Consider the following 27,768-nt stretch of genomic DNA (forward strand, 5'->3'; position numbering starts at 1 on the left):
CTAATAGGGTTGAGGGTTTAGACTGCGTGCTTATGTTTTATTTTCTTTTGGTAACTGACTTGGACTTTTTGCCTATCACTTACAATCTCTTTTGTAGTCAATAAATTTGTTTTACTTTTTATTTTTTCCAGTGATTTTGCCTGAATTGTGTGGTAAATCTGCTCACGTCTTGCAAAGGCTGGTATATATTCACTTTCCATTGACAAAGTGGTGAACCAATTAATAAATTTGCACTGCCTGTCCTGAGCAATTGTGGGTGTGGGGGTACACATGTTGTTGTGCTCAGTGATAACAGCACCTAGAAGGGTTTGCTCCTTGTCACTAGCAAAGCATTGTGAGACAACCTAGATTAATGAGTTAAGGGGGCACAGCGGTCCCACAGTCCCAGGCTGCATCCTGGGGATCCCATCACACTTAGGTTCATCAGAGGGATTTGAGATCCTCTCTCTTGCTTCACAGGAGCATAGCAAGGGCTTTAAAATCTTTGGAGATCTCTAGCATTAGAGGGGAAATATCACTTGCCAGACTGCATAAATTACTTCTGTATGCACATGACATACTGTAAGTAAGTGAAAAGAAAAAGGAGGACTTGTGGCACCTTAGAGGTTAACAAATTTATTTGAGCATAAGCTTTCGTGAGCTACAGCTCACTTCATTGAATGCATTCAGTGGAAAATACAGTGGGGAGATTTATATACACAGAGAACATGAAACAATGGGTGTTACCATACACACTGTAATGAAAGCGATCAGGTAAGGTGAGCTACTACCAGCAGGAGAGCGGGGCGTGGGGGGGGGGGGGAACATTTTGTAGTGATAATCAAGGTGGGGTTCCCCCCCTCCCCCGGCTCTCCTTCTGGTATTAGCTCATCTTAAGTGATCACTATGGTAACACCCATTGTTTCATGTTCTCTGTGTATATAAATCTCCCCACTGTATTTTCCACTGAACGCATTCAATGAAGTGAGCTGTAGCTCACGAAAGCCTATGCTCAAATAAATTTGTTAGCCTCTAATGTGCCACAAGTCCTCCTTTTCTTTTTGCGAATACAGACTAACACGGCTGCCACTCTGAAACCTGTAAGTTAGTGATCCATGCAAAACTTCTTGCAGTGTTAAATGTCATGGAGAAATTTCGAAAAATATCTGGGTATAAGTTAGTTATTTTAAATCAGAAATCTTATTCTGAATTAGAGTCTACAAACTCCTCCATGTCTACACCTCACAGCATTCAAAGAGGAACAAAGAATTAACTTTGAATATAGGACTGATAATAGTTTGAGAGATAATTGGGATCTTAGCTCTACAAAATGTCAAGACAGACTCATGGGGATTGAACTCCATTCCCCAGCCTACACTTGTGGTGTACAGCTGGTAAACTAGAGATGTTTTTCTCCTTCAAAAGCTTCTTGTAGAGGTTAGGAACCTTTATTTCTCATGTCTATTTGGGAAAGACAAAAACTTCTAGACCAGGGATCGGCAACCTTTGGCACGTGACCCGTCATGGAAATCCGCTGTTGGGCCGGGACGGTTTGTTTACCTGCAGGGTCCGCAATGTTCGGCTGATTGCGGCTCCCACTGGCCGCAGTTCACCGTTCTAGGCCAATGGAAGCTGCGGGAAGCAGAGGCCAGCACATCCCTCAGCTCATGCCACTTCCCACAGCCCCCATTGGCCTGGAATGGTGAACCGTGGCCAGTGGGAGCTGCGATCGGCTGAACACTGTGGATGCTGCAGGTAACAAACCATCCCAGCCCGCCAGCAGATTTCCCTAACGGGTTGCGTGCCAAAGGTTGCCGATCCCTCTTCTAGACCTCAATAACATTAAAAAACCGTAATTTACATCACAAATTCACTGTGGATTCCAGAGGTGAATTCATTGCCAAGTGCTAAAATTAGGAGAAAGTTTAACAATTCAGGAGAGAGTGATGGATATTTTAGAGTTTCCCTCACAAGAGCAACAAACTTTTTATCATGCAGAAATGGAGGACATGGAGCAGAATACACAGAATGGGGTGCGTGCAGGAAGGGATCTGTTGCAAGTTTTAATCAACAACCATGTATTTGGAATAATTGAAAAACCACAGCTGTAGCCATATATGAACTATGGTATTAATCACAGCCATGATTTGTGAATCAAAGCTAAGATATTCCTTGCAGAAGACAACATTGGATTGTGAGCTGGACCATGCCACTGAGAAAAATCAGATTTTGTGCTCTCCAAGCATCTAATCTACATCAATTTCTTATACACTAATAGTGACAACTCAATACAACATAAATTTAACATAAATTAAGACTCAGAGATGAGAGTAAGAAACAGTGACTCAGTGGGAAAAGATCCAGTTCTTAATCATGGAATAGTGGGAACAAAACAATGTTAAAATATGTTTTAGAAATTTTTATAATCTGTACTGGTCACTACAGAAAATGAAAAATTAGGTCTGAGATCAACACATTTCTGTTACAAGTGTCAAAACCACATAGGAGATTTAATCCACATGCTGTGAGACTGTGTGTGGTCACACATACATCTTGAGAAAAGACAACAGGGAAATTATCATTCTGGACATGGGTTATATGTCAGGCTAAATGATACTTCTGTTCTGCAGGACACTTAATCAAGGAAGGCAATCGGGATGCAGACTGAATCAATGGTGCCAGAGAGGATAATTTTAGAAGCATTGGTAAGACAGTGCTTCCCCAACAGAAGTGAACGGATGACTAGCCTTAACCAGACTGAAACTTTGGTGAGAAAATTGGACAAAATAGAGGACATATATTTGAAGATGGCATAGAATTCACTTATTAATTATATCGATGTATGAAATTATGTCATACAATTGCAGTGGTGGAAAAAAATTCTATATACAGCTTGATCCTGCAGAACACAAACGTGAAGTGTTGTGCATATAAACATAGGTTTAATAAGTGATGATCAGAATACTGAGAACAGGTGCATTTGAGCCTGCATTAACATGAGTAGTAATTCTGTGTAGTCACCAAGTTATTCCTGCCTAGCAGCATGAGCGAGGTCTAAGTGGGCAGCATGAAACTAAATGCTTTATTACATGCTAAGAATTGTACTTAATTCTTGTCTTCTGAAACACCCCCATTCTTCCCCATCCCGCCTTTTTTTTAAAACCATTATGTACTTGGAAACAAGGGAGATGCAGCGGCTGGAGACTTCTTACAGCTCATGGCAAAGGACTGTGCCTGGGGCCTAATCCAAAACTCACTGAAGAAAATGAAGTTAATGGAAAGACTCCCAGTGGGCTTTGGATCAAACCTCATGTGCTCAATCTGATCACACTTTAGAATATAAAGACCTTTTGCCCCCTGCAAGGACCTTCAGGATTGAAGCTGTACTAAAGGTTCTACCAGAAACTATGCAGTGAGATGCTTTGAAGGCTTTCAGATGAGACAAATTCATTTAATCCAGGAAAGAAGTGTTAGGTGCTTTTGAAAATTTTACTCCAAGTAATTTAGAGTCTTTTGAAATTTTTTACCCATAATCTCTGCTAAAATACATAATTATAGAAAAATATAACAACCCTGGAAGCAGTGCACTAAATGATTGTTTTGATTTGGAAGGATGAAGCTCATGCTGGGGTGTGTCCCACAATACCTTCCCCTTTGGTGCAATCTAGTGCATTCCTTTTTCAATGCATCTTAGGGGCAAGGGATAACGGTCATCCCAAACAAAGGCGACACAGCAATATTTTAAGAGGTTATAAATCAGAAGCAGTGTCAAACCTCCCCAACCACTACCCCACACCTGGCTTCCACTCCAACACTGTCCTCCCAGTTTATACAACTGAAAAAAGCAAAAGATAAACTGAATGATTAAGAATTAAAAAAACACAATCTTTTGGTGCTGAAGAAAATCTATTAGGGGAAAGAATATAATGGGGGCTTTACCTTAGTAAAGGTTTCAGGATTTGATCACAAGTTCACCTTGCTATTGATCAATCTTGTTGCTCCATTCAAACAGGAAAATATTAGTGAAGTATAATAGACAAGTGCAATAATGTACAGTAATACAAACAGGGTGAAGAGAGAATCAGTCAGATGAAGTCACTATGGGTACATAATTGTGCTGAGTGTGTTCCTACAGACTGGTAAACCAATACCACGGTGGTAGTACTGTGCTTCGTAGGCTGATGCTTAGACTTGGCAAAATTAACATAAGGAGGATTTTGCCAATCCCTACTTTGCTAATCCACACTTTGGGTGGGGGGCACAGATTTAAAGTTGTTTCAACTACTTCTCAGCAAAGGTTTAATAGCAGAAACAGCACAGTGCAGAGGTCTCACTTTACTGATTCTAAAAATAAATAAATAAATGGTGCACATTATGAAAAATCATAAATAATTAACACAAAGCTACGCTTGTCATATTAAATGAATAAAGTACTTTTTATGATGCAGGAACCTTGCTTTTTTATTGTGTGTGTTCAGTTACTAACAAAAAATTCAGCCACTTGCAAAGGTAATTCACAGTGGGAATCAGTAATGTGCAACTATAGTTATTTTCTGTTCTGGAAAAGGTCTGTTTGGGGCTTAATTGCCTATTTGTGGTAGATGTTTCAGATAGAATGGCTTCAGTCTAGGCAGATGCCAACCAACGGTACTTGTAACTTATCAGAAATCCAAAGGCTGTGCCCAATTTGCAAAAAATGAAGACGACAGAAGCCACCACTTTTATATATTGGTGCGGCCAACAGAGACTATTAATTCAGTAGCCAAATGCAAGTTTTTGCCAATACCTTGTTTTAGTGTTTTTTTTGTGGATTCTGACTTTCTAGACTAAATTCAAAGAAACTGCTCATCACTGTTGAGCATTTTGTAATATGAGTACTTATTACCATTCCCCTCATGATTCACAAGCCAGGTGACCCTTAAACCATAAGAACATGCATACAGGGTCAGACCAAAGGTCCATCTAGCCCAGTATCCTGTCTTACAACAGTGGCCAGTGCCAGGTGCCCCAGAGGGAATGAACAGAACAGGTAATCATCAAGTGATCCATCCCATCACCCATTCCCAGTTTCTGGCAAACAGAGGCTAAGAACACCATCCCTGCCCATCCTGCCTAACGGCCATTGATGAACCTATCCTCCTCAAATTTATCTAGTTCTTTTTTGAACCCTGTTATAGTCTTGGCCTTTACAACATCCTCTGGCAAGAAGTTCCACAGGTTGACTGTGCATTGTGTGAAAAAATACTTCCTTTTGTTTGTTTTAAACCAGCTGCCTATTAATTTAATTTGATGACCTCTAGTTCTCATGCTATGAGAAAGAGTAAACAAATACTTCCTTATTTATTTTCTCCACACCAGTCATGATTTTATAGACCTCTGTCATATCCCCTCTCTGTCATCTTTTTTCCAGCTGAAAAGTCCAAGTCTCTCTTCATATGGAAGCCATTCCATACCCCTAATCATTTTTGTTGCCCTTTTCTGAACCTTTCCCAATTCCAATATATATTTTTGAAATGGAACAAACACATCTGCACAGTTCAAGATGTGGGCGCACCATGAATTTATATAGAGGCAATATGATTATTATCTATCCCTTTCCTAATGATTCCCAACATTCTGGTCACTTTTTGACTGCCGCTGCACATTGGATCGATGTTTTCAGAGAACTATCCACAATGACTCCAAGATCTCGTTCTTGAGTGGTAACAGCTAATTTAGACCCCATGATTTTATAGGTATAGGTGGGATTGTTTTCCCATGTGCATTATGCTGCATTTATCAACACTGAATTTCATCTGCCATTTTGTTGACCAGTCACCCAGTTTTGTGAGATGCTTTTGTAGCTCTTCACAGTCTGCTTGGGACTTAACTAGCTTGAGTAGTTTTGTATCATCTTCATATTTTGTCACCTCACTGTCTACTCCTTTTTCCAGATCATTTATGAATATGTTGAATAGGACTGGACCCAGTTCAGATCCCTGGGCGTAAACAATATTTACCTTACTCCATTCTGAAAACTGACCATTTATTTCCATCCTTTGTTTCCCATCTTTTAATCAGTTACCGATCCATGAGAGGACCTTCCCTCTTATCCCATGACAGATTACTTTGCTTAAGAGCCTTTGGTGAGGGACCTTGTCAAAGGCTTTAAAGAATTCTAGTAGATTGGTGAGACATGATTTCCCTTTAAAAAAACATGCTGACACTTCCCCAAAAAATTATGTTCATCTATGTGTCTGACAATTTTGTTCTTTACTATGGTTTCAACCAGTTTGCCCTGTACTGAAGTCAGGCTCACCAGCCTGTAATTGTCGGAATCACCTCTGGAGCCTTTTTTAAAAACTGGCGTCACATTAGCTATCCTCCAGTCATCTGGTACAGAAGCTGATTTAAATGATAGGTTACAAACCAGTTAGTAGTTCTTCAATTTCACATTTGAGTTCCCTCAGAACTCTTGGGTGAATACCATCTGCTCCCGGTGACTTATTACTGCTTAATTTATCAGTGTGCTCCAAAACCACCTGTAATGACAGCTCAATCTGCGACAGTTCTTCAGATTTGTCACGTAAAAAGAATGGCTCCATTTTCACTGAATTTCAATTATTTTTTAATGAAAACTTCACACTAATAATTTTGTTATGAAACACAATTCGCTAAGAGGTACATATGTTATATCTGTATTAGCAGTATACCTTGTTAGTATGCCTCTTCTCCCCTCCCGCACCCTGTCCTGCCAAACCAAGATATAAGACATTCTTTTTGTCCTCTCAAAGCATTTTCACTTAGCAAATTCTTTTCTATCCACTCATGAGAATTAATTTTCAAATATTGGACAATTATAGACATAGAATTGCTGAAGATGCAACGGACAGAGAAGCCACTCGTAAGAAGCTAGAGCTGTGCATCAATCACTAAGCACCCAGAGACAATAGTAAACATCCACCGGGGGTGGCGTTTCACTCTGTCTATGACAATGTAGATGACCCACTTACAAATGTAATTTGCCAAATGCACCTGAGGAAGCCAACAACAAAGTAACTTCCTATTTTGGCCTGGGCAAAGGCACTATGTTGAAGTTTCTGTGAGCTGGATACTCCCTGTGTCTGCTGGGCAACATCAGTACACCAAAGCCTGATGTCACTGAACAGGCAACCAAATTCATGGCTGCATGCTATGAATAATCAGAACTATGCTACCATGAGTAAAACATAGAAAAAATCACAGGCAGCAAAAATTGGCAAAAGTACCACATCAACACCAAAGCTCAGCACCTTATCACTAACAATTGAAGCATTTATAGAATGTAAAATGAGCACATCGTCAGTTGTGTGTGTGGAAAGGTGCTCTGGATCCAGATACATCACAACTTAATCCACTGCAATATGGATGGATACACGATAGTTTTTGTAAACAGAGACTTGGAACTTGCTCCTCCAAACATTCTGAAGTAGTCAAGTGGTCTTGTGAGAATAATGTACCCTATACATTTATGATATGTGGATGTAGTAGTGTCAAACTGCTATGTGCCTTATTTTGTGCTGCAAAGGAGTTGTGTATGTTGCAACAGACTGATCAAATCAGCTTTAGCATTTGCAAAGGAAAACTATGATGACAAATGACTGTCCTGATATGAATATACAGGTCACTCAATTGTAGCGTGAATAAGAAAGATCACTTAGTAACCCATTATAATGATGCCAAAATTAAGTATTCGGTTAAAAAGTGTTATAATTTTGTTGAATATTTTTCAAATGAAAAGAAGAGTGGTGGTCACTGTATCAAATTAAAACTGCTATACCACAGCCCCCTCCTCCTGTACCCCTATTATTCATTGATTGATATGGCAAATGTTAAAGACATACATTTCACATATTGGAACTCTTATGCCTTGATTTTGTATGCCTCAAATTATACAAACTCTTACTGACTAGGGCAGGGGAGGAGGAGGGAGAGGAAAGAGATATGAAAGGGTGATATTTCAAAAACGCTCAGTAGTGAGGGTCATCAGACAGATTCCTAAAATGTATGGTCTTGAGATACAGAATCCACACAAAAAAACCCCTTGTTTGGCCCATAAAGCAAGAGTGGCTGCCGAACTATATGGGTTGTTTTAATCGAGATGTAGTAGCACATGCCTTCATCCACACTCTCCCCACCTCCATACAAAAGAGAAGGGCAGATGTGGATGTGCAGAACTCCACAGACTGCACTTGGACAGTCCTGTCTGAGCTGCTTGCATTCACAAAGCAGCTTCTGCTATAGAAAAATCAAAGTAAGCAAGCATGTCACCGATGTCTGATTGGGTGCACAGAAAACTGCATAGCTTTATATCATTTACTTAGCACAACAGAGTGACCACCACTTTTACAAACAATACCCCTGCGTCAAAAAGCTTACAACTTAAGTTAGACGGTTCCAACACTGTTTAGCTATTTGATATATACCCACCATCACCCACCTTATACCCACCATCACCATGTCATGAGTGACTCACAGCAGATAGGAAAGTGTCATCATCCTCATTTTACAGATGGAGACCTGAGGCACAGAGTTTATGTATTTTAGGATTTTATACTGCAGCTCACCACACAAGTCTGTAGCAGAACCAGAAACAGAACCCATATTTCACAAGACCCCATCTAGTACCTCAGCCACAAGGCCATTCTTCCCCTCTTATCTTTGCACACGTGCTAAAGGATTAGGCACGAGACCAGGAACAGTCTGCATTAGAGAGATCACCACCAACTCAAGGTTAAGAGAAAAAGGGGAGCTTGGGAAAGGAATGACTGAAGTTGCTTGGTGCACGAAACAAGAGAGCCTGTTCCAAACATAGAAGGTGGCATGAACAGAAGCAGTCACAATTAAACAAGAGACAGAGTATATAACTTATGGAAAGATGACTGGATAGAGCCCCAGGCATTAGGGGTCATATGGAGAAATGAAACCACAGATAACAAACAGTGGCCATAACCCTGTCACCCTTCCAAACATTAAACATTTGCAGTCACCCTGGAGACCATTTGAATTTTCATACCCTCTGTAATTAGCCTGAAGCACTCTCCTGTTGGCCTACCACAACAGATTATAGTAATTCTACAGGACAGATTTTCCTCTGCAGATGTGTAAGCAGGTTCTTTTTTTAAAATACTGTACCTGCAAACAAAGCATGTCATAGAATCATAGAATATCAGGGTTGGAAGGGACCTCAGGAGGTCATCTAGTCCAACCCCCTGCTCAAAGCAGGACCAATCCCCAACTAAATCATCCCAACCAGGGCTTTGTCAAGCCTGACCTTAAAAATCTAGTATAAATGCGGTTTTTTTAAAAAATTCAGTTTGCTTCCATTGTTCATGCAAATCTGCGATGATCTGACCAGATGGATACAGCTTTCTATTTTCTCGATTGCTCACATCAGGTTTTGTGAAAACTATCCGATGAAGTGAGCGGTAGCTCATGAAAGCTTATGCTCAAACAAATGTGTTAGTCTCTAAGGTGCCACAAGTACTCCTTTTCTTTTAACATATACTTGTGGTTTAACTATGTATTTCATCCATTCCGATTGCCAGTGCTAACATACATATTTCAGACACTTGCATAATAATGTTTTACCATTAGGTTTGGGTCAATAAGAAGCCACAGATTCAGATGGATCATTATTTCAGCTAAAGTAATTACAAAGTCTTAGAGACCTTAACATGCCCTACTTAGTGGCACAGGCAAGATCCACATTTGACTAGTACAATACAAAATCCATGAACAGCACCTAGTGTTGTCTGACTTCAATCAAATGATCCTGAATGATATGCCCTAGCACAGAATTCTTATGCCAAAGCAGAAGCATTTAATCCTTTTGTAACCATACCCTGGCGATCAGGAGGAGGTCACAAGAAAGTTGAAGTGGGACCCTAAGGCCTAAATGCACTCTTGTCTACTACCATCTCATTTTGTTTAAAAATCTTTGATATCTCGGGAGAATAGGATTGGCCCATTTGGCCAGCTAAACATATTCAACGCCATAAAGACTGATGTCTAAATATTGGCACATACGGGGTATTTTATATCCCCAATGAATCATTCTTTCCAATCAAGTCACAGGGAATCAAAAACTTTCAGAAAATGTCTTTGAAAACTGTTCACTACATGAATACATTTTTTCAGATGCAAGCTTTCACCTGTGTAAAACCTCTGGTATGCACAAATCAGATAGCTACTGACCCCTTTTCTGAATGCACAAAAAAAATCAGACAAGTACACAAGAATCAGATAGCTATCTACCCAGAGGGCAGGCTGCCCCTTTGAAAATGTAACTATAAACAAGGCATCGTCAACTCCCTCACTGAACGGACAATGGTTTCATTCCTTACAAACAAAGCAGCAGGCTCACGTAAGCCTCCTCCACCTTTCCCCTGCAGTTTAAACAACCACCACCACCACCGATTTTTTTAAAACCTACAGTAGACATTAAAGAGATTGAGAAAAGCATTCTGGAGTAACTCTAGGTACGGTACGGGCTTCCACAAGTAGAAAGTCTAACTTCAGCCACAAGTATGAAATTAACTAGTTCCTATCACACATTCCATGATCCATGTAGTATAGTCAGAGTGCTGATTTATGTTGATGCCGGACAGGATTCTGTGATGTGGGACTTTAAACATGAATAGGGGAAGACTGCTGCTGAGTCTGCCAGCAAATTGCTGGACCCTAAAGTAAACTTAACCTATCAGTGGAGATCCCTGTCTGGTTGCTGTGGTCTGTTACCATAGTGGAAAGACAAAAGGGAACCTACTAGTCTGTAGGCAGCCACTTTACCACATAAGCAAAACAAAGTCTTCCTTTGGCCAGCCACTAGGAGCTATGCAAAGTTCCTCTCAAATGGTGCTAGAATTTGGATACAAGTCTGTAGGATCAAGATACTGTTCGGCCTATTTACATATCACATTCATCTTTTTGGGTTGTGAATACAAACTTACACCTTCTCCCCTACTTAAACTAGCAGCATTTTCTCCTTTCAAGAAATGGCTTCAGCTTGAGACAGCGCATTTGTAAGGAAGAAGTTTCACAAAAAGACCCAGACATACATTGTATGAATGCACAAGCATATGAACAGAGTCCCAGACAGCAGCCCTGAAAATCTCTGCAAGAGAGACATTTCTCTAGCAAACTGTGGAAGCTGCTTTGGATATGGCTCAATGTGATCTAAGGACTTCAGCTACTGTGGCACTCCCAAGGTCATAACAAGCTCTGCATACAATTTTCTCTGCTTAGTCTCTGTGCAGAAAGACAGCTCTCTCTCTCACCCCTGAATTTATCCACATAAGCCACAGGTAGTTTTTGAGATGCATGGACGGGCTTGCTTTCATCGAAGTAAAGAAATAAAAACTCAACCTCTGGACCATAACAAATGAACAAAATCTTTTTTTACTTTAAGTTGTAGTATGGATGTATATATGTATACATATATACATACATACTAAGGAAGGACAATAAAAATGACTAGCCATTTGAAAGCATGGAAATGAACAGTTAAAGAAAGGAAAATATACACTGAGCTACCACACATTTTTTTCAGTAAATGCACATTTTAACTGCTATGTCACTCTGAAGTATTTACATGAACCAAATATACTAGGGCTGTTAATTTTTTTGAGTTAATCGTGTGAGTTAACTGCGATTAATCAACTATGATTAAAACATTTAATCACCATTAATTGCACTGTTAAACAACAGAATATCAACTGAAATGTATTAAATATTTTTGGATTTTTTTACATTTTCAAGTATATTGATTTCTATTACAACACAGAATACAAAGTGTACTGTGCTCACTTTATATTATTTTTATTACAAATATTTACACTGTAAAAATGATAAGCAAAAGATACAGTTTTTTCAATTCACCTCATACAAGTACTGTAGTGCAATCTCTATTGTGAAGTGTAACTTACAAATGTAGATTTTTTTTTTGTTACATAACTGCACTCAAAAACTATGTAAAATTTCAGAGCCTACAAGTCCACCCAGTCCTACTTGTTCAGCCAGTCACCAAGACAAACAAGTTTGTTTATATTTACGGGAGATACTGGTGCCTGCTTCTTATTTACAATGTCACAGATTTTGGACGGCACTTCAGATTCTTAAACCTTGGGTTGAGTCCTGGAGCTATTTTTAGAAATCTCACATTGGTACCCCCTTTGTGTTTTGTCAAAACTGCAGTGACAGTGTCCGTAAATCAAATAACATTTGCTAGGTCATCATCAGAGACTGCTATAACATGAAATATATGGCAGAATATGGGTAAAACAGAGCAGGGGACATACAATTCTCCCCCCAAGGAGTTCATCACAAATTTAATTAATGCACTATTTTTTTAATGAACATTATCCGCATGGATTCATATCCTCTGGAATGGGTGGTTGAAGCATGAATGGACATATGAATCTTTAGCACACCTGGCACATAAATATTTTGCGACGCTGGTTACAACAGTGCCATGCAAACGCCTGTTCTCACTTTCAGGTGATACTGTAAACAAGAAGTGGGGAGCATTATCTCCTGCCAACGTAGCCAAATTTGTTTGTATGAGCAATTGGCTGAAGTAGGACTGAGTGGACTTGTAGGCTCTAAAGTTTTAGATTACATTCAAAAATAAAACAGTTTGGGGTTTTTTTGTCCATAATAATTCAACATTTGTAAGTTCAACTTTCATGATAAAGAGATTGCACTACAGTACTTGTATTAGGTGAAGTGAAATATACTATTTCTTTTGTTTTTTAAAGTGCAAATATTTGTTTTCAAAAATAAATAGAAAGTGAGCACTATACACTTCATATTCTGTGTTGTAACCGAAATCAATATATTTGAAAATGTAGAAAACATCCAAAAATATTTAAATAAATGGTGTTCTATTATTGTTTAATCATGATTAATCCTTTTAATTGCTTCACAGCCCTAAAATATATACATTTGAAGAATTTTGATACTAGAAACATTAGACTCTAGTTTCAGTCTTCGAATGAAAATTTTTAAATGTCCAAAAAAAGGAAGTGATGCAAACATTAAGGGTCTTGTTCTACCTATTAGGAAACCTACTGAACAGACTAGAAGCCTAAAAGGAGAACACACACACACACGGAACGCACCAGCTGTAGAATCACACAGAGTCTGCAAACAGTTCTCTATGAGAAGACTCCGCTAAGAAAATCACCCATCACTCAAGTACAGCTCCTCTCTGGAAAGTACACCCAAAATAATATCGTCTTGCGCTGTAGAGAAATCTATACAACGCAAACTCAAATTTTCCCCCTCCCTCAATGTGGAGGGAGATATGTACAACTTCTTCCCACTCACTCCCCTGTTAGAAATTGCACAAACTGGGTTTAATAATAAACAAAAATAAGTTTAACAACTACAAAAGGAAAATTTTAAGTGATTATAAGGGATAGCAAACGGAACAAGGCTGATTACTAAGCAAATGAAACAAAACACACATATCAAGGCTTAAGATCTTAGAGACTGGTTTCAAGAAGTAATTTCTCACCCTAAATGTTGTATTAGGCAAGTTACAGAGTTTCTGTAGCTTAGAGTTCCAGGTATTTCTATTTACAGACTAGACTCCTCAGTCTCAATCTGGACTCAGCCCTTGCCTTTCCTACAGCTCAGTTCCTTTGTCTCTTCAGATACTTTCAGCAGTCTCTCTTCTTGGACAGAATGGCAATTGAGAAGAGTCCTGTTTTCCTTACTCCCCAGCCTTACACAGAATTTACATAAGGCAGGAAGCCTTTGTTTCCAGTGGAAAAGCACCAGCAGTGTCCAAGGTGGCACTTTTTACCAGGTGACATTATCACCTTACCTTGCAGTGTTAAAGCAGCCATGAAACCAGATTTATTTGCAATGTCCACAGGAAGGACATTCTTCATAAATCTTCATAAATTCTTCTATCTTCATAAATGATCTGGAGGATGGTGTGGATTGCACTCTCAGCAAATTTGTGGATGATACTAAACAGGGAGGAGTGGTAGATACGCTGGAGCGGAGGGATAGGATACAGAAGGACCTAGACAAATTGGAGGATTGGGCCAAAAGAAATCTGATGAGGTTCAATAAGGATAAGTGCAGGGTCCTGCACTTAGGATGGAAGAATCCAATGCACCGCTACAGACTAGGGACCAAATGGCTAGGCAGCAGTTCTGCGGAAAAGGACCTAGGGGTGACAGTGGACGAGAAGCTGGATATGAGTCAGCAGTGTGCCCTTGTTGCCAAGAAGGCCAATGGCATTTTGGGATGTATAAGTAGGGGCATAGCGAGCAGATCGAGGGACGTGATCGTTCCCCTCTATTCGACATTGGTGAGGCCTCATCTGGAGTACTGTGTCCAGTTTTGGGCCCCACACTTCAAGAAGGATGTGGATAAATTGGAGAGAGTCCAGCAAAGGGCAACAAAAATGATTAGGGGTCTAGAACACATGACTTATGAGGAGAGGCTAAGGGAGCTGGGATTGTTTAGCCTGCAGAAGAGAAGAATGAGGGGGGATTTGATAGCTGCTTTCAACTACCTGAAAGGGGGTTCCAAAGAGGATGGCTCTAGACTGTTCTCAGTGGTAGCAGATGACAGAACAAGGAGTAATGGTCTCAAGCTGCAGTGGGGGAGGTTTAGATTGGATATTAGGAAAAACTTTTTCACTAAGAGGGTGGTGAAACACTGGAATGCGTTGCCTAGGGAGGTGGTAGAATCTCCTTCCTTAGAGGTTTTTAAGGTCAGGCTTGACAAAGCCCTGGGATGATTTAACTGGGAATTGGTCCTGCTTTGAGCAGGGGGTTGGACTAGATGACCTTCAGGGGTCCCTTCCAACCCTGATATTCTATGATTCTAAGGGATCCACATCTTCGAAGACTCATCGTCTTTTTCCTAATGGCCCATTAAGGCTGATTGCTTATTGTCTGGTGGGCGTCTCCAAGTATAACCACAGTTGTAATTATTACATAGTCAATATTCCTAACTCCAGATACATGCATGATACATGCATACAAATTGGATAATCACAATCAGTAAATTATAACCTTTCCAATGACATCTTACATGAGCCATCTTGCATAAAATATCTTAATTATGCCAAACTCATATCCTAAGCATATTTCTATAAATAATATGGAGCGTCACGTCACAATCCCATCTTATTTTATCTCCACAGCACTGTATTCACTAGGAAGCTCTTTCTCATTCTAACCGTAGCAAATGTGAAAGCTGCTGATCAATACTGTGAGTGGCTTATGAGCCTTGATTTCCAAACATCAATATGAATTCATCACACTCAACATATCAGGCTGAAGGAAACGTGGTTAAAAGGACTGAAATAATAAAAACTGATAATTCTTCTGACATGGAATCTAAATGTAGTCCAGAGTTGTTAAGTAGCAAGAGAGAAAGGATCTGTGGTCACTTCTAAAGGTACAGAAAATCAGTTTCTTCAGATTTCCCAAGATCTCTAAAGTATGAAACTTTGCCCTCTGAAGTAAAAGAGAAGAAGACTGAGGAGTTTGGTGATCTTGCAAGTGAGACCATTTCTATGCCATCAATGTCATAAAAACACAACCACAATAACATAATCATTGTTTCAGGCCTTCTAACCAGCTCTTCAGTATCAGCTTCATTCAGCAGTAGCCTCTGTCTCTGATACTCCAAAAACGTAAAAAAAAAAATCGATCTGTGATTATGCCATTAACACAATGAAAGGTAAAGACTTGCACACGATGAAAGTTACAGCCTTCTTTTATGCTAACCTCATCATCTTCAAAGTAGCATAAAGTGATCCATTTAAAGAAATGATTGAAGCTCTTCACCTCAGATATACTCCTCATGACAGCTTTAAACTCACAGATCCATTAGTAGATGTTGAAAGTGAATACAGAAAGGAAAAATGAAAGGAAGACCTGAAAGAATTAACATTGATGTTAATAGAATAATGTTAGTTGAATCTGAGAAATGAATAAATAAAGACAATAAGCATCCATACAGGGAAATATGTGTACCTACTTATTAAGTCACAGAATTTGGTGGCCAGGTTACTGAAGACAGCATCCAAGAACGCAGACAGAAGCATGGCAAGGATATTGTCACCATTTGCTCAGAAAACAAAAATAGAAGTGAAAAGATCAGAGGTCTCACATGCACATCTCTTAAACTTCTAATTTAAGAGTGTCCAGCACACTAAACTTAATTGAGGAAGAAGCAATGACTAGCAGAGTGCTAACCTATTTTACTGGGATTTCAAAAACTTTTCTGCAGCCATTACCAGCTTCATAATTTGTTGACAGAAATGGAAGATTGATGTTCCAGCTTCCCAATGACACTTGATGGAACAGAACTCTCAGGATAACCGTCTCTACATTTACATTCAGCTACCCGAAGCACACTGAAGTTTGCACTCAGCACAAGAAGGACTTGTATAAAATGTGTGCTGTATTTTGATCAAACAAGGGACTGACTCTACAGAGAGGTACTAAATTTACAAAAGCAACTGCAGAAAGATTTTGAGGGATTTAACAGATTATAGCCTGATGACACTGCCACACAGTCTCAGCAGAAATCCACTTTGATCTAATTAGCAACAATGAACTGGAATTACACAAGGACAAAATTGAAAAACAATTCAGAGAAACATTGGTATCTTTCAATTATTTAGTCAACATGACTGACCCCGAGTACTAGAGTCACAGGCTGAGATCAGCACAGAAGACAATGAAATGCTAATATGGCTGATGAAACAATCCCAAATCCCTTTCTCCCCTAGTATTTAAAACTGAAGATCCAGATTTCTAATCAAAGTGTTTGTTTGTCAAGGACGTTGTGTCACAGTTTATTTAATCAAAATGATGGAAGACTGGAAGTAAATTCACAGAAAACAGGACAGCACAATGCAGAACTCTGACCATTCTTAAAAGACTGCATTCCTGTATAGCCATCTTAGCATCAATTGAGCAGGTCTTTAACAACATTCAGAGTAACAGCCGTGTTAGTCTGTATTCGCAAAAAGAAAAGGAGTACTTGTGGCACCTTAGAGACTAACCAATTTATTTGAGCATGAGCTTTCGTGAGCTACAGCTCACTTCATCGGATGCATCCGATGAAGTGAGCTGTAGCTCACGAAAGCTCATGCTCAAATAAATTGGTTAGTCTCTAAGGTGCCACAAGTACTCCTTTTCTTTTAACAACATTAAAACTCAATAGTAGGGAAGGTGCTGGAAAAGCAAATAAATTGGTAAAATGGAATCAGAATCTAAGGGCTGACACAAAAGAGCAGTGTGGCTAGTCAGACTGACAACTTGACTATGTGTTCCGTTTTACTTGCAGAAGTGCAAACTTTTCATTTTAGACAAAGTACGTATTTTTTAAGTTTGAGGAATAAATATGCTAAAAGTGGTCATACAGTGCATATTAAGTGTTTCATTTCAGAAAAATGTTAGGGATAGAGGAGGTGTTTGGGGGTGGATATTAATGGATCTTTTCAGGCTGGGGAAGTCACAATAACCCTAATGCTTTTTACAAGGTTCAACACCAAAGGCACACATTCATCTGCAAAGTGAGGCTCTACACGGACAAAACTCAAAGAGCAATCACTGCTTAAGCCATTTACAACTGTATCCGGAAACTCCTTCCTTAAGACATGCAGTGAATGCTGATGAGCTCCCCACTTTATTAAACTCTTTACTGTGTTTGCATAATTTGAAGCTGCTAAAAAATAAAGCACAACAAAATGCCCAAGCAATGGAGAAGTCACTTCTAAACAAAAACAGCAATGACATTTATAACAACTGCAAATATATACATATTTTACTTCAACAAAAGGTGGTGATCTGCCAGTTTGAATACTGAATAGGGACACAACAAGACTTCCATACATAATGGTGCAAAAACGGAATATAAATATATACCGCAGCTTTGTGAAGTTTAAGGGCTTTTTGAAGACATTTATGTTATAGAAAGATTTACATATGGGAAAATTGTTCAGCTATAGCAGGCTGAAACCTCAAGAGCATCTGAAAGACACATGGATCCCATAACTATTCTTTTGACAATAATATTGAGTACCGATGCAGCTCTTAAAATTAAAAAACCCTATAAAATGAATTAATACTTACTAAACCCTTGTGAGGTGGGAAAGCATTTTCCCAATGTACATGTGGGGAAACCGAGGCAGGGAGAGGCTAAATAAATCGAAGACCACAGTGGGAGGCTTCCTATTTCCACGAACATCCAAAATGTGTGTGTGTGTTAAATGAGGGCCAGTCCCCTTCAAAAACACACCTTCTGGGCCTATAGTATGAGATCTTGTCATGAAGTCAAAATTCTGGGGGTATGTCATCTCAGTCAATCCATACCAAGTGGCAAACATCAGGTTATAACTCCACTGCCGAATCAAGCAGAGGAGTCACTGACCTGGGAGGGAGAAAAGTTCACATAAAAATATCTCCAAGAACTGCAAAAGGAATTTGGAGTAAGTTTCCTTTTGGATGGTTTCTCTCTGAAGTCTGCTCCAGTGCTCACCTTTTTCTTGCAGTCATTTGAAAACATGATGTGCCTATAACAACGAGTACAAAAACACTTATACTGTGTTGCGTTGGTCCTTTTCATGACCCAATGCAGTGAGATCTATCTTAGGGAGATCATGGAAAGTAGTTGCTCTTACTTTGGACTGTTCTGCACTTGTGAGAGGAATGAAGAATAGATTTCAGAACTGGATTCCTCACCGCATACTAAAACGTGAAAATTTTATGCAGCGGTACCCATCATACTATAGTGGGGATCTCTAAGTACTGTCCAGCTGGCAAACATGACCTAACAGACACCTTCTTTCCCTTGTAACAGCATGATGAGGATGAAGCTGATCAACAGCAATTTTCTATTAAGAACATAAGAACGGCCATACTCGGTCAGACCAAAGGTCCGTCTAGCCGATTGTCCTGTCTTCCAACAGTGGCTAATGCCAGGTGCCCCAGAGGGAATGAACAGAACAGGTATCATCAAGTGATCCATCTCCTGTCACCCATTCCCAGCTTCTGGCAAACAGAGGCTAAGGACACTATTCATGCCCATCCTGGCTAATAGCCATTGATTGATCTATCCTCCACAAACTTATCTAGTTCTTTTTTGAACCCCGTTATAGATTTGGCCTTCACAACATCCTCTGGCAAGGAGTTCCACAGGTTGACTGCGCATTGTGTGGAAAAAATACTTCCTTTTGTTTGTTTTAAACCTGCTGCCTATTACTCTTATTTGGTGACCCCTATTTCTTGTGTTAATGCTTGTAAACTCAAGCAGCCACCTGTTCTATCATGGAATACAGGAGCACAAATCAAATATTATGCCTGCAGGCATTTATGCTGCATACTTGCAAATACACATATATACAAACTGGTGGGACTCTCAGGCTTTTGGGAAGCTGACAATGAAGCCCTCAGTGTTGCATATTTTGGCCATCCCTACTCTAAGGAGCCTAGTCTCCACTTGGTGGATATGCATAGCCATCATTAACAGCATATGAAACAAGGGGAGATTAGATTCCTGAAATAATAAGCATGAGAATCTTTACATGAGGAAGTCCACCTTTCATTTTCTTGATCATAAAGCATTTAAAAACTCTGAAATATGATATACTTTCAAAAGGTGAACTGTGGGGCAGAAACACAGATTCTAGCCACAGTCACAGACATTATAGCCAGGCTGTGAAGGGCATCCAGCACAAAAAGAGAATCATTTATATTTTTAAAAAAAATTTTATTCTCTGTAGGAGTTCACTGGCTATTACAGGTTTGCTAGCTATGTCCCATAAGTCTTTGGGCAGCCGCTGATTCTACTGTTGCCTCTGTGCAATGGCCAAGAATCTTACATTCTGGGACAATGCCAGCAACTTAGAAGAGCCAAACTAAATATCGGGGTAATCTTTTAAAAGTTGGATATTAAAGTTAGGTACATTAAGCCAGAATTAATAAGCACACTTTCGAGAAATATGTAACTTTTAGATTTAAAGGAACAAACTAGACTTGAAACAGCTAAGGATTAGAAAGCTTTTCCTCTTTTAAAAACTGCACAATATTACACTTACTACTCTTAACAGCAAGTCTGCCATCGAACGATATTTAATCAACCCACATGAGACCACAGCAGACCAGAACAGCATGTGCCAATAAACATATAAAATCTGTCTTTTGATAGGTATAGAGAAAAAGTAAGTGCTTCTGAGCTAGTAATGGAGGCATATCATCTGCCATTTGACTGACAGAAAGCTCAGTTAGTTCTAAAGTCCTGGAAGTACACGAGCAGAAATTCTTGAGACTGACAATGACCACACACCACCAGATTGTGGTAGTCTTGTTTCTTTTCACTGAAGCAGAAAGCTATTCTTCCCACACCAGACACCTCTTTGTTTAACCACCAAAAAATGCAGTTGGATTTGATGGTTATTTTTAGTTTCTATGATGTTTCTGTCAGTGGTGTCAGATGTAGTTTCAGAAGGACACAATAATTCACCATCAATGTGTTACCTGGACGGACTGTTTGCCACTGATATGTTGGGTAAAACACTTCTAAGTCTTCAGGATCAAGATCATCCTCTGCTACTGACTCTTTGTTATTCTCTTCTTTTAAGTCGTTTTCTTCTGTTTTTGTGAGGGCAAACTCCTGTTGGATACATGAGATACAGCTCATTAGTAATTGCACCTGGGTTATGTAGTGTCAGCAGAGAATACATTCCTTAGGTTACAAAATTTTCCCCTCTCTAGCAAGTTTGTTTGTTTTTTTGACACTTGAGATTCTTTCTACATGGATTTAAAAATATATTATTAAAGATTAAACCAGCATAACTGTTACGACATTTATGTTGAACAAAGCAGTGCATCTTATTTCCTATTCTAGTGCAGGATGAAAGCTTCAAGCAAGAGTTAACAAAGCCAGATCTATATTATAGCCCAGGCTGGTAGCACTGCCTATTAGGAAGGTTGTGTGACACTTCCCATCGTAAAGACGCTGTTTTCAGTAGCTTATAACTTTGCCAAACTAACTGTTCAACTGAAAGTTTCCATGCTGTGTTTCTGCCTCAAACTGACTGTTTTTTTGAAAATTTCAGCCAAAATCGTACGGTCATTTCCAAGACCAAGGCTAGCGAAAAGTATGTTGTTTTGCCCATGTTAAAAAAATTCTGGCAACCTTTTCTTTGAGAAGTTTCTAGGGCCCCGACGCTTTGGAGCAGGGACTTGACATTTGGCAAAGGGGTGCCATTTGAGTCAAGAATGTGCCTTTGACTGTCCCTTTGAAAATCCACCCATAATTGGCCAAGTTATAATCCTCTGGAGAGAAAAAAAAATCAGAATTTACATATGCTCAGTAGAGACTTGTTAGAGGTCTACAGTTTAATTCCCTGACTATTCCATCCACACTGAGCATTCTCCACCCTGGTGCTGAGCAGGACTTGCCCTGCAATTGCAACTCTGGCCTGCTACATGCAAGGACCTGGACCAGGAGTCTGTCTTTCCTATGCTCCCAATGCCTCCACCCCACCCGCCACTGGGCCCAAACAAGGCGGTGAAGGGAGCTGCCTGATTTGAATGCCGATCAGAAAAGAGCCAGACCTGGGAGGGGAGGGAGTAGATTGGGTCAGGCAGCCAGGGAGGAGAAGGAGAATGGGATTGGTGAGGCAGGGAGCAGAGATTGGGACTGGATGGGGAAGAAGACTGAAACTGGGAATGGGGTGACTGGAGCTGGGACAGGGATTCCAGAGAGGTGAGATCAGGACTTGCTGGACAAAGAGGTTGGGACTAGAATGAGAAGCCTGAGGACTGGAAGTTCAGATTAGGCTCAGACTGGTTAGGTGAAGAGAATGAGACTTGGATGAGGACCTGGGGTGGGGAAAGAGACAGGAATGAGACAGGGACAAGTTAGAAGGGGCAGGGCAGAGAGAATCAAGTTTGGAGGGAATTGGCAGAAGAGTCTATGCCCACTAGAACACACTCCTCTGCAGAGCATGTAATGGAACTCAAGATTCCTGACTCCAAACTTTCCTCTGCTGTCACCAAATATCTGTGAAATCAACTGGCAAAGTATCTCATCCTCCTCTAGTCCTCATCCACATATAAAATGACAGTCCACTACAGCTATTCATCACTGTAATCACAAGCAGCACAGTTCTGTGCAGTGGATCTAAAGGTTCCAATCCAAGGTTCCAACCATGTAGGTGTCAATATAATGCTACATGATGGAATTTGTTTCTTCATTTTGCGTTTTCAAAAAACCTAGGAAATCACACACACAAACTTAAAAGAACCTTTTAATAAGGTTGCAAAATCAAGCACTCAGAAGTTAGGCCACGTCAGAATTATGGTTGTCTACACCTTACAAAATGGGAAATGCCAGAGTTAAGGCACAGAGATAAAAGTTAGGAAATGCCAGACTTAAGGTTGAGTGCTTGACTTTGCAACCTTATTGTTCTTTTAACATGGGGCTGGAGGGTGTGCGCACAGCTGTGCATGTGTTTTTATATTCTTTGGGATATTCATAGGGAAGGATCATTTTTGTTATAAAATGGATTACATAGAAAGGAATGGCTATTTTGTAACAATGCAGAGACAGTTTCAGTTGTAGAACCTCTCATCCCTTTTGCACCTCTTTTTCAGATGGCTTTTATTTGTAGCATTTACATTATATTAAGAGCTAAATAGTTACACCTTGATTAAACAATAAGGTGGTGATCTGATCACTGTCTACAGATATCTGAAGTGTGTGAATACCCAGACTAATGGATGACGAGCAGGAAAAGTTTCCAATCAATGAGATCTATTAGTGTGCGGAACAGTCTCCCAAGGAAAGTAGTGGAAGCCCCATTACTTCAGTCATTTAAAACTGCACTGGACAAAAAACAATTAAGAGTATGCTGTAAGTAACAATCTTGAACTAGGAGGAGATGAGACAGTGAATCAGATGTGACCAAACAGGTCTTTTCATCTCAGATTTCATAGGAATTGTCATAATGGACCAGACGAGTGCTACAGCTAATCTAGTAACCTGCGTCTGTCAGTGGCCACTTCCAGACACTTCAGAGGAAGGTACAAAAATCTATCAGTGGACAATTTGGAATAACCTGCCTGTAAAGGAAGTTTCTTCCTAATCTCTCTCAAACAGTTTGGCTCATTCCCCAAAACAATAGGCTTTATAGTTGTTACTCTTTTAATCAATATTTTAACCAACCCCCCCCCCCAAAAATTAAGTAGCTAAAAGACAGTTACCTTTTCCGTAACTGCTGTTCTTCGAGATGTGTTGCTCATGTCTATTTCACAATAGGTGTGCATGCTCGCCATGTGCACCGGTGCCGGAAGTTTTTCCCCTAGCAGTACCCGTGGGGGGGGAGGGGTGCCCCAGCAACCACTGGAGTGGCACCTTCATGGCACGGTATAAGGGGAGCTGTGCACTCCCACCACCCTCAGTTCCTTCTTGCCAGACAACTCCGACAGAGGGGAAGGAGGGCGGGATGTGGAATGGACATGAGCAACACATCTTGAAGAACACCAGTCACGAAAAAGGTAACTGTCTTTTCTTCTTCGAGTGATTACTCATGTGTATTCCACAGTAGGTGAGTCCAAGCTATATCTGTTGGAGGTGGATAGGAGTTCACAAATTCTCGGGACGGAGTACAGCCCTGCCGAATCCGGTGTCACCCCAGTTTGGAAGATGATCGCATAGTGCAAGGTGAATATGTGAACCAAAGACCACATGGCAACCCTACAAATGTTCTGGATGGGGACGTGGGCCAAGAAGGCAGCCAAAGAGGCTTGTGCTGGAGTCGAGTGCGCTGTCACAATCGGTGGCAGGGGGACAGCCACCAGATCATACCAGATACAGATGAACGAAGTGACCCAGTTGGAGAACTGCTGAGTGAAGACCGACCGACCCCTCATGTGCTCAGCCAAGGCGACGAACAGTTGCGAAGACTTTCTGAATGGCCTGGTCCGCTCAAGGTAGAAAACCAGAGCCCATCGCACATCAAGCGTGTGGAGATGGTGCTCCTCACTGGATGCGTGGAGCTTGGGGCAGAGGACCGGTAGAAAAATGTCCTGACCCATGTGATAGGTGGAGACCCCTTCGGGAGAAACACAGGGTGCAGGTGGAGCTGGATCTTGCCCTTATGGAAAACCATGTATGGGGGCTCGGAGGTCAGGGACCTGAGCTCCGAGACCCACCTGGCTGATGTGATTGCAACCAGGCCACCTTCCAAGAGAGGTGGGACCAGTGGCTCAACCAGGGGCCACGTGAGACAGGACAACACCAGGTTTAGATCCCACTGCGGGACCGGGAGGCCGAGCATATGGGAAGAGACGGTCCAACCCCTTGAGGAACCGGCCAGTCATAGCATGGGAGAATACCGTGTGACCCTACACCGGAGGACGAAAGGCGGATATGGCCGCCAGGTGCACCTTGACTGAGGAGAGCGCCAGGCCCTGGGCTCTAAGGTGGAGAAGGTAGTCCAGGATAAGCTGGATCGGGACAGCCACTGGGGAAACACCCCCTCATTTGCCCATCTGGAGAACTGGGACCACTTTGCCAAGCAGGCGTGGCACATGGAGGGCCAGCTGCTTTCTAGGAGGATGCATAGAACCCCTTCTGAGCACGTCCTTTCCTCCCTACCTAACCATTGAGAAGCCACGCTGTGAGGGGGAGAGCCACTAGGTTGGGGTGGAGGCGGCGGCCCCGGTCCTGGGAGAGCAGGTCCGGGTGGAACAGCAACGGCCAAGCAACCGCCAAGTCCGTGAGGGTCCCGTACCAATGTTGCCTGGGCCATGCCAGGGTACTCAGAAGGACCCAGGCCTTGTCCATCTTTATTTTTTTCAGGACCTTGCTGATCAGTGGGAAAGGCATAGAGAAGGCATATTGACCAGGACAGGAGGAAGGCATCAGAGATAGCGCCCCATCCCAGTCCCCCACTGGAACAGACCCGGGGACAGCGCTGGTTCTGTCGAGGCGCAAACAGGTCCACCTGGGGAGTTCCCCACACTTGGAAAAGCCTGTGAGTCACTTCCGGGTGGACAGACCACTCATGCTGAGAGGAGAAGTCCCTGCTCAAGTGATCCGCCCGTGTGTTCCAGGCACCCGGTAGATGGTAGGCCTGCAGGCAGATGTTGTGGGCTGTACAGAAATCCCACAACCTGATGGCTTTGAGGCAGAGGACTGGGCCCCGCCTTACCTGCTGATATAGAACATCAAGGCCGTGTTGACCGTGAGGACCCTGACCATTCTGCCCTCCAGGTGCGAGTGGAAGGCCACGCATGCCAGCCGTACCGCCCTGAGCTCCTTCACATTTACGTGTAGGGTCAGATCCTGAGCCGACCACAGACCTTGGGTCTGAACGTTCCCCACTTGAGCTCCCCAACCAAGGTCTGACGCATCAGACACCAGTTCCAGCAACAGGGCCCTGCCCCTGAACGGGACCCCCCCTTGGAGCATGTTGCTTGGGGCAGACCACCGTAGGGAGATGATCACCAAGTCGGGTACAGTGAGGACTTTGTCCATCCTGTCCCTGGCCTGGAAGAACTCCAAGGCCAAACAGAGCTGGAGGGGCCTCATCCCGAGTCTGGCGTGACAGACCACATATGTGCACACCAACACATGACCCAAGAGCTAGAGGCAGGCTCTGGCTGTTGTCACCGGGAACCTTGTGACCGTGTCGATGAGCCCCTTCAGGGTCTCGAACCCGTCCAGTGGGAGGAAGACTCTGGCTGATGAGGCGTCCAGAAGCGCCCCAATAAACTCTACGCATTGAACTGGGACTAACGTGGACTCGGTGTTGTTTACCAACAGGCCCAAAGCAGTGCACATGGACAGGAGGAGCGTCACGTGATCCCTCACCTGCAACCGGGAGCTGCCCTTGACCAGCCAATCGTCCAGATAGGGAAAGGCTATTGGTAGGCTGCCACCACCGACATACATTTTGTAAATACCCTGGGGGCAGTGGACAGGCCAAATGGGAGGACCGTAAATTGGTAGTGATTCTGCCCCACCACAAAACTGAGGAAGCGTCTGTGCCCCTCGAATGTATGAATGTGGAAGTACGCGTCCTGCAGATCGAGGGCAGTGTACCAGTCCCCGGGATCCAGGGAGGGGATGATGGAGGAGGGAGACCTGCGGAACTTGAGCTTCACTATGTACTGGTTCAGATCTCGCAGGTCCAGGATGGGCCTGAGTTCCCCATTTGGCCTTCGGGATAAGGAAATAGCAGGAGTAGTACCCCTTGCCTTTGAACTCCCTGGGCACCATTTCCACCGCTCCTAGGCCCAGGAGCCGCCTCATCTCCTGCTCGACCAGAGCTTCGTGCGAGGGGTTCCCCAGAAGGGATAGGAGTGGGGGATGGTTGGGCAGGGAGGAAGTAAACTGTAGGGTGTAGCCCTGGAAATTGGTATTGAGGACCCATCTATCAGAGGTCAGCTGTGACCACTCTGAGAGGAAAGCATACAATCGACTGGAGAAGGGAAGCTTTATTGAGGGTGGATCCCTGATGAGACCTGGCAGGGCACCCTCGAGTGTCCCCTCAAAATCACCTCTTCCCTGCCTGCTTGCCCTTGGAGGGCTCAAGTTGGGTGGCAGGCTGAGACTGCTTCTGAGGGCGCCTCTTGTAGTTCCGCGACTTCTTATATGTGGCCTCGTATTTCGGGTGAGTGGCCTGAGCGGGAGTCTGCTGCGGCTTGAATTTAGATTTAGCCAGAGCCAGAACATAGAGACCCAGAGTCTGGAGGGTCATGTGGGAGTCTTTCATCCCATGCAGCCTTGTATCCGTTTGTTCCGCAAACAGAGCTTTGCCGTCAAACGGGAGATCCTGCATGGAGGTCTCCACCAGCGCTTTGAACTCCTTCCTATTGCGCTCCTGTAGGGAGTCCTCGAACTTGGGCAGGAAGCCCTACAGATTGAACTCATACCTGCCCAGGAGAGCCTGGTGGTTTGCCACTAGTAACTGAAAGCTTGAGGACAAATAATTTTTTCTTCCAAAAGAGTCCAGCCTCCGTGAACCTTTATTTTTCAGGGTAGGGGCTGTCTGGCTCTGCCATTCCCTGTGGTTGACAGACTCAACCACCAGGGAGTTGGGCGCCAGGTGGGTGTATAAGTAATCGTGTCCCTTGGCGGGTATAAAGTACTTGCATTCTGCCCTCTTGGAGATGGGGGCCAATGAGGCTGGTGTTTGCCAAAGGGCATTTGAAATTTTTGCCACCCCTTCATGGAGAGGCAAGGCTACCTGCCCGATGCCGAAGAGGACAGCACATTAAACAGAGTCCAAGGGCTCCTCCACCTCCTCTGCCTGGAGGTGGAGGCTTGATGCTACACTTTAAGAGTTCTTGAATGACAGAATCATAGAATATCAGGGTTGGAAGGGACCTCAGGAGGTCATCTAGTCCAACCCCCTGCTCAAAGCAGGACCAATCCCCAACTAAATCATCCCAGCCAGGGCTTTGTCAAGCTTGACCTTAAAAATATCTAAGGAAGGAGATTCCACCACCTCCCTAGGTAACGCATTCCAGTGTTTCACCACCCTCCTAGTGAAAAAGTTTTTCCTAATATCCAACCTAAACCTCCTCCTCTGCAACTTGAGACCATTACTCCTTGTTCTGTCATCTGCTACCACTGAGAACAGTCTAGAACCATCCTCTTTGGAATCCCCTTTCAGGTAGTTGAAAGCAGCTATCAAATCCCCCCTCATTCTTCTCTTCCGCAGACTAAACAATCCCAGTTCCTTCAGCCTCTCCTCATAAGTCATGTGTTCCA

The 27,768-nt window shown here is 42.3% G+C and overlaps 1 protein-coding gene across 5 annotated transcripts in view; it reads right to left on the minus strand.

Annotated features, from left to right (window-relative positions):
* SIL1 (SIL1 nucleotide exchange factor) overlaps positions 1 to 27,768 on the minus strand; it is a 226,922-nt gene that overhangs the window by 134,786 nt on the left and 64,368 nt on the right. For all 5 annotated transcript variants that reach the window (XM_075131378.1, XM_048860385.2, XM_075131377.1 and 2 more), the window contains one exon: positions 20,517 to 20,652. In XM_075131378.1, the coding sequence (XP_074987479.1) occupies positions 20,517 to 20,652 (136 nt within the window). The remainder of the gene's footprint in view (positions 1 to 20,516; positions 20,653 to 27,768) is intronic.

This window comes from Caretta caretta, chromosome 8, assembly GCF_965140235.1.
Source record: "Caretta caretta isolate rCarCar2 chromosome 8, rCarCar1.hap1, whole genome shotgun sequence".
In the NCBI taxonomy this organism is placed as follows: Eukaryota; Metazoa; Chordata; order Testudines; family Cheloniidae; genus Caretta; species Caretta caretta.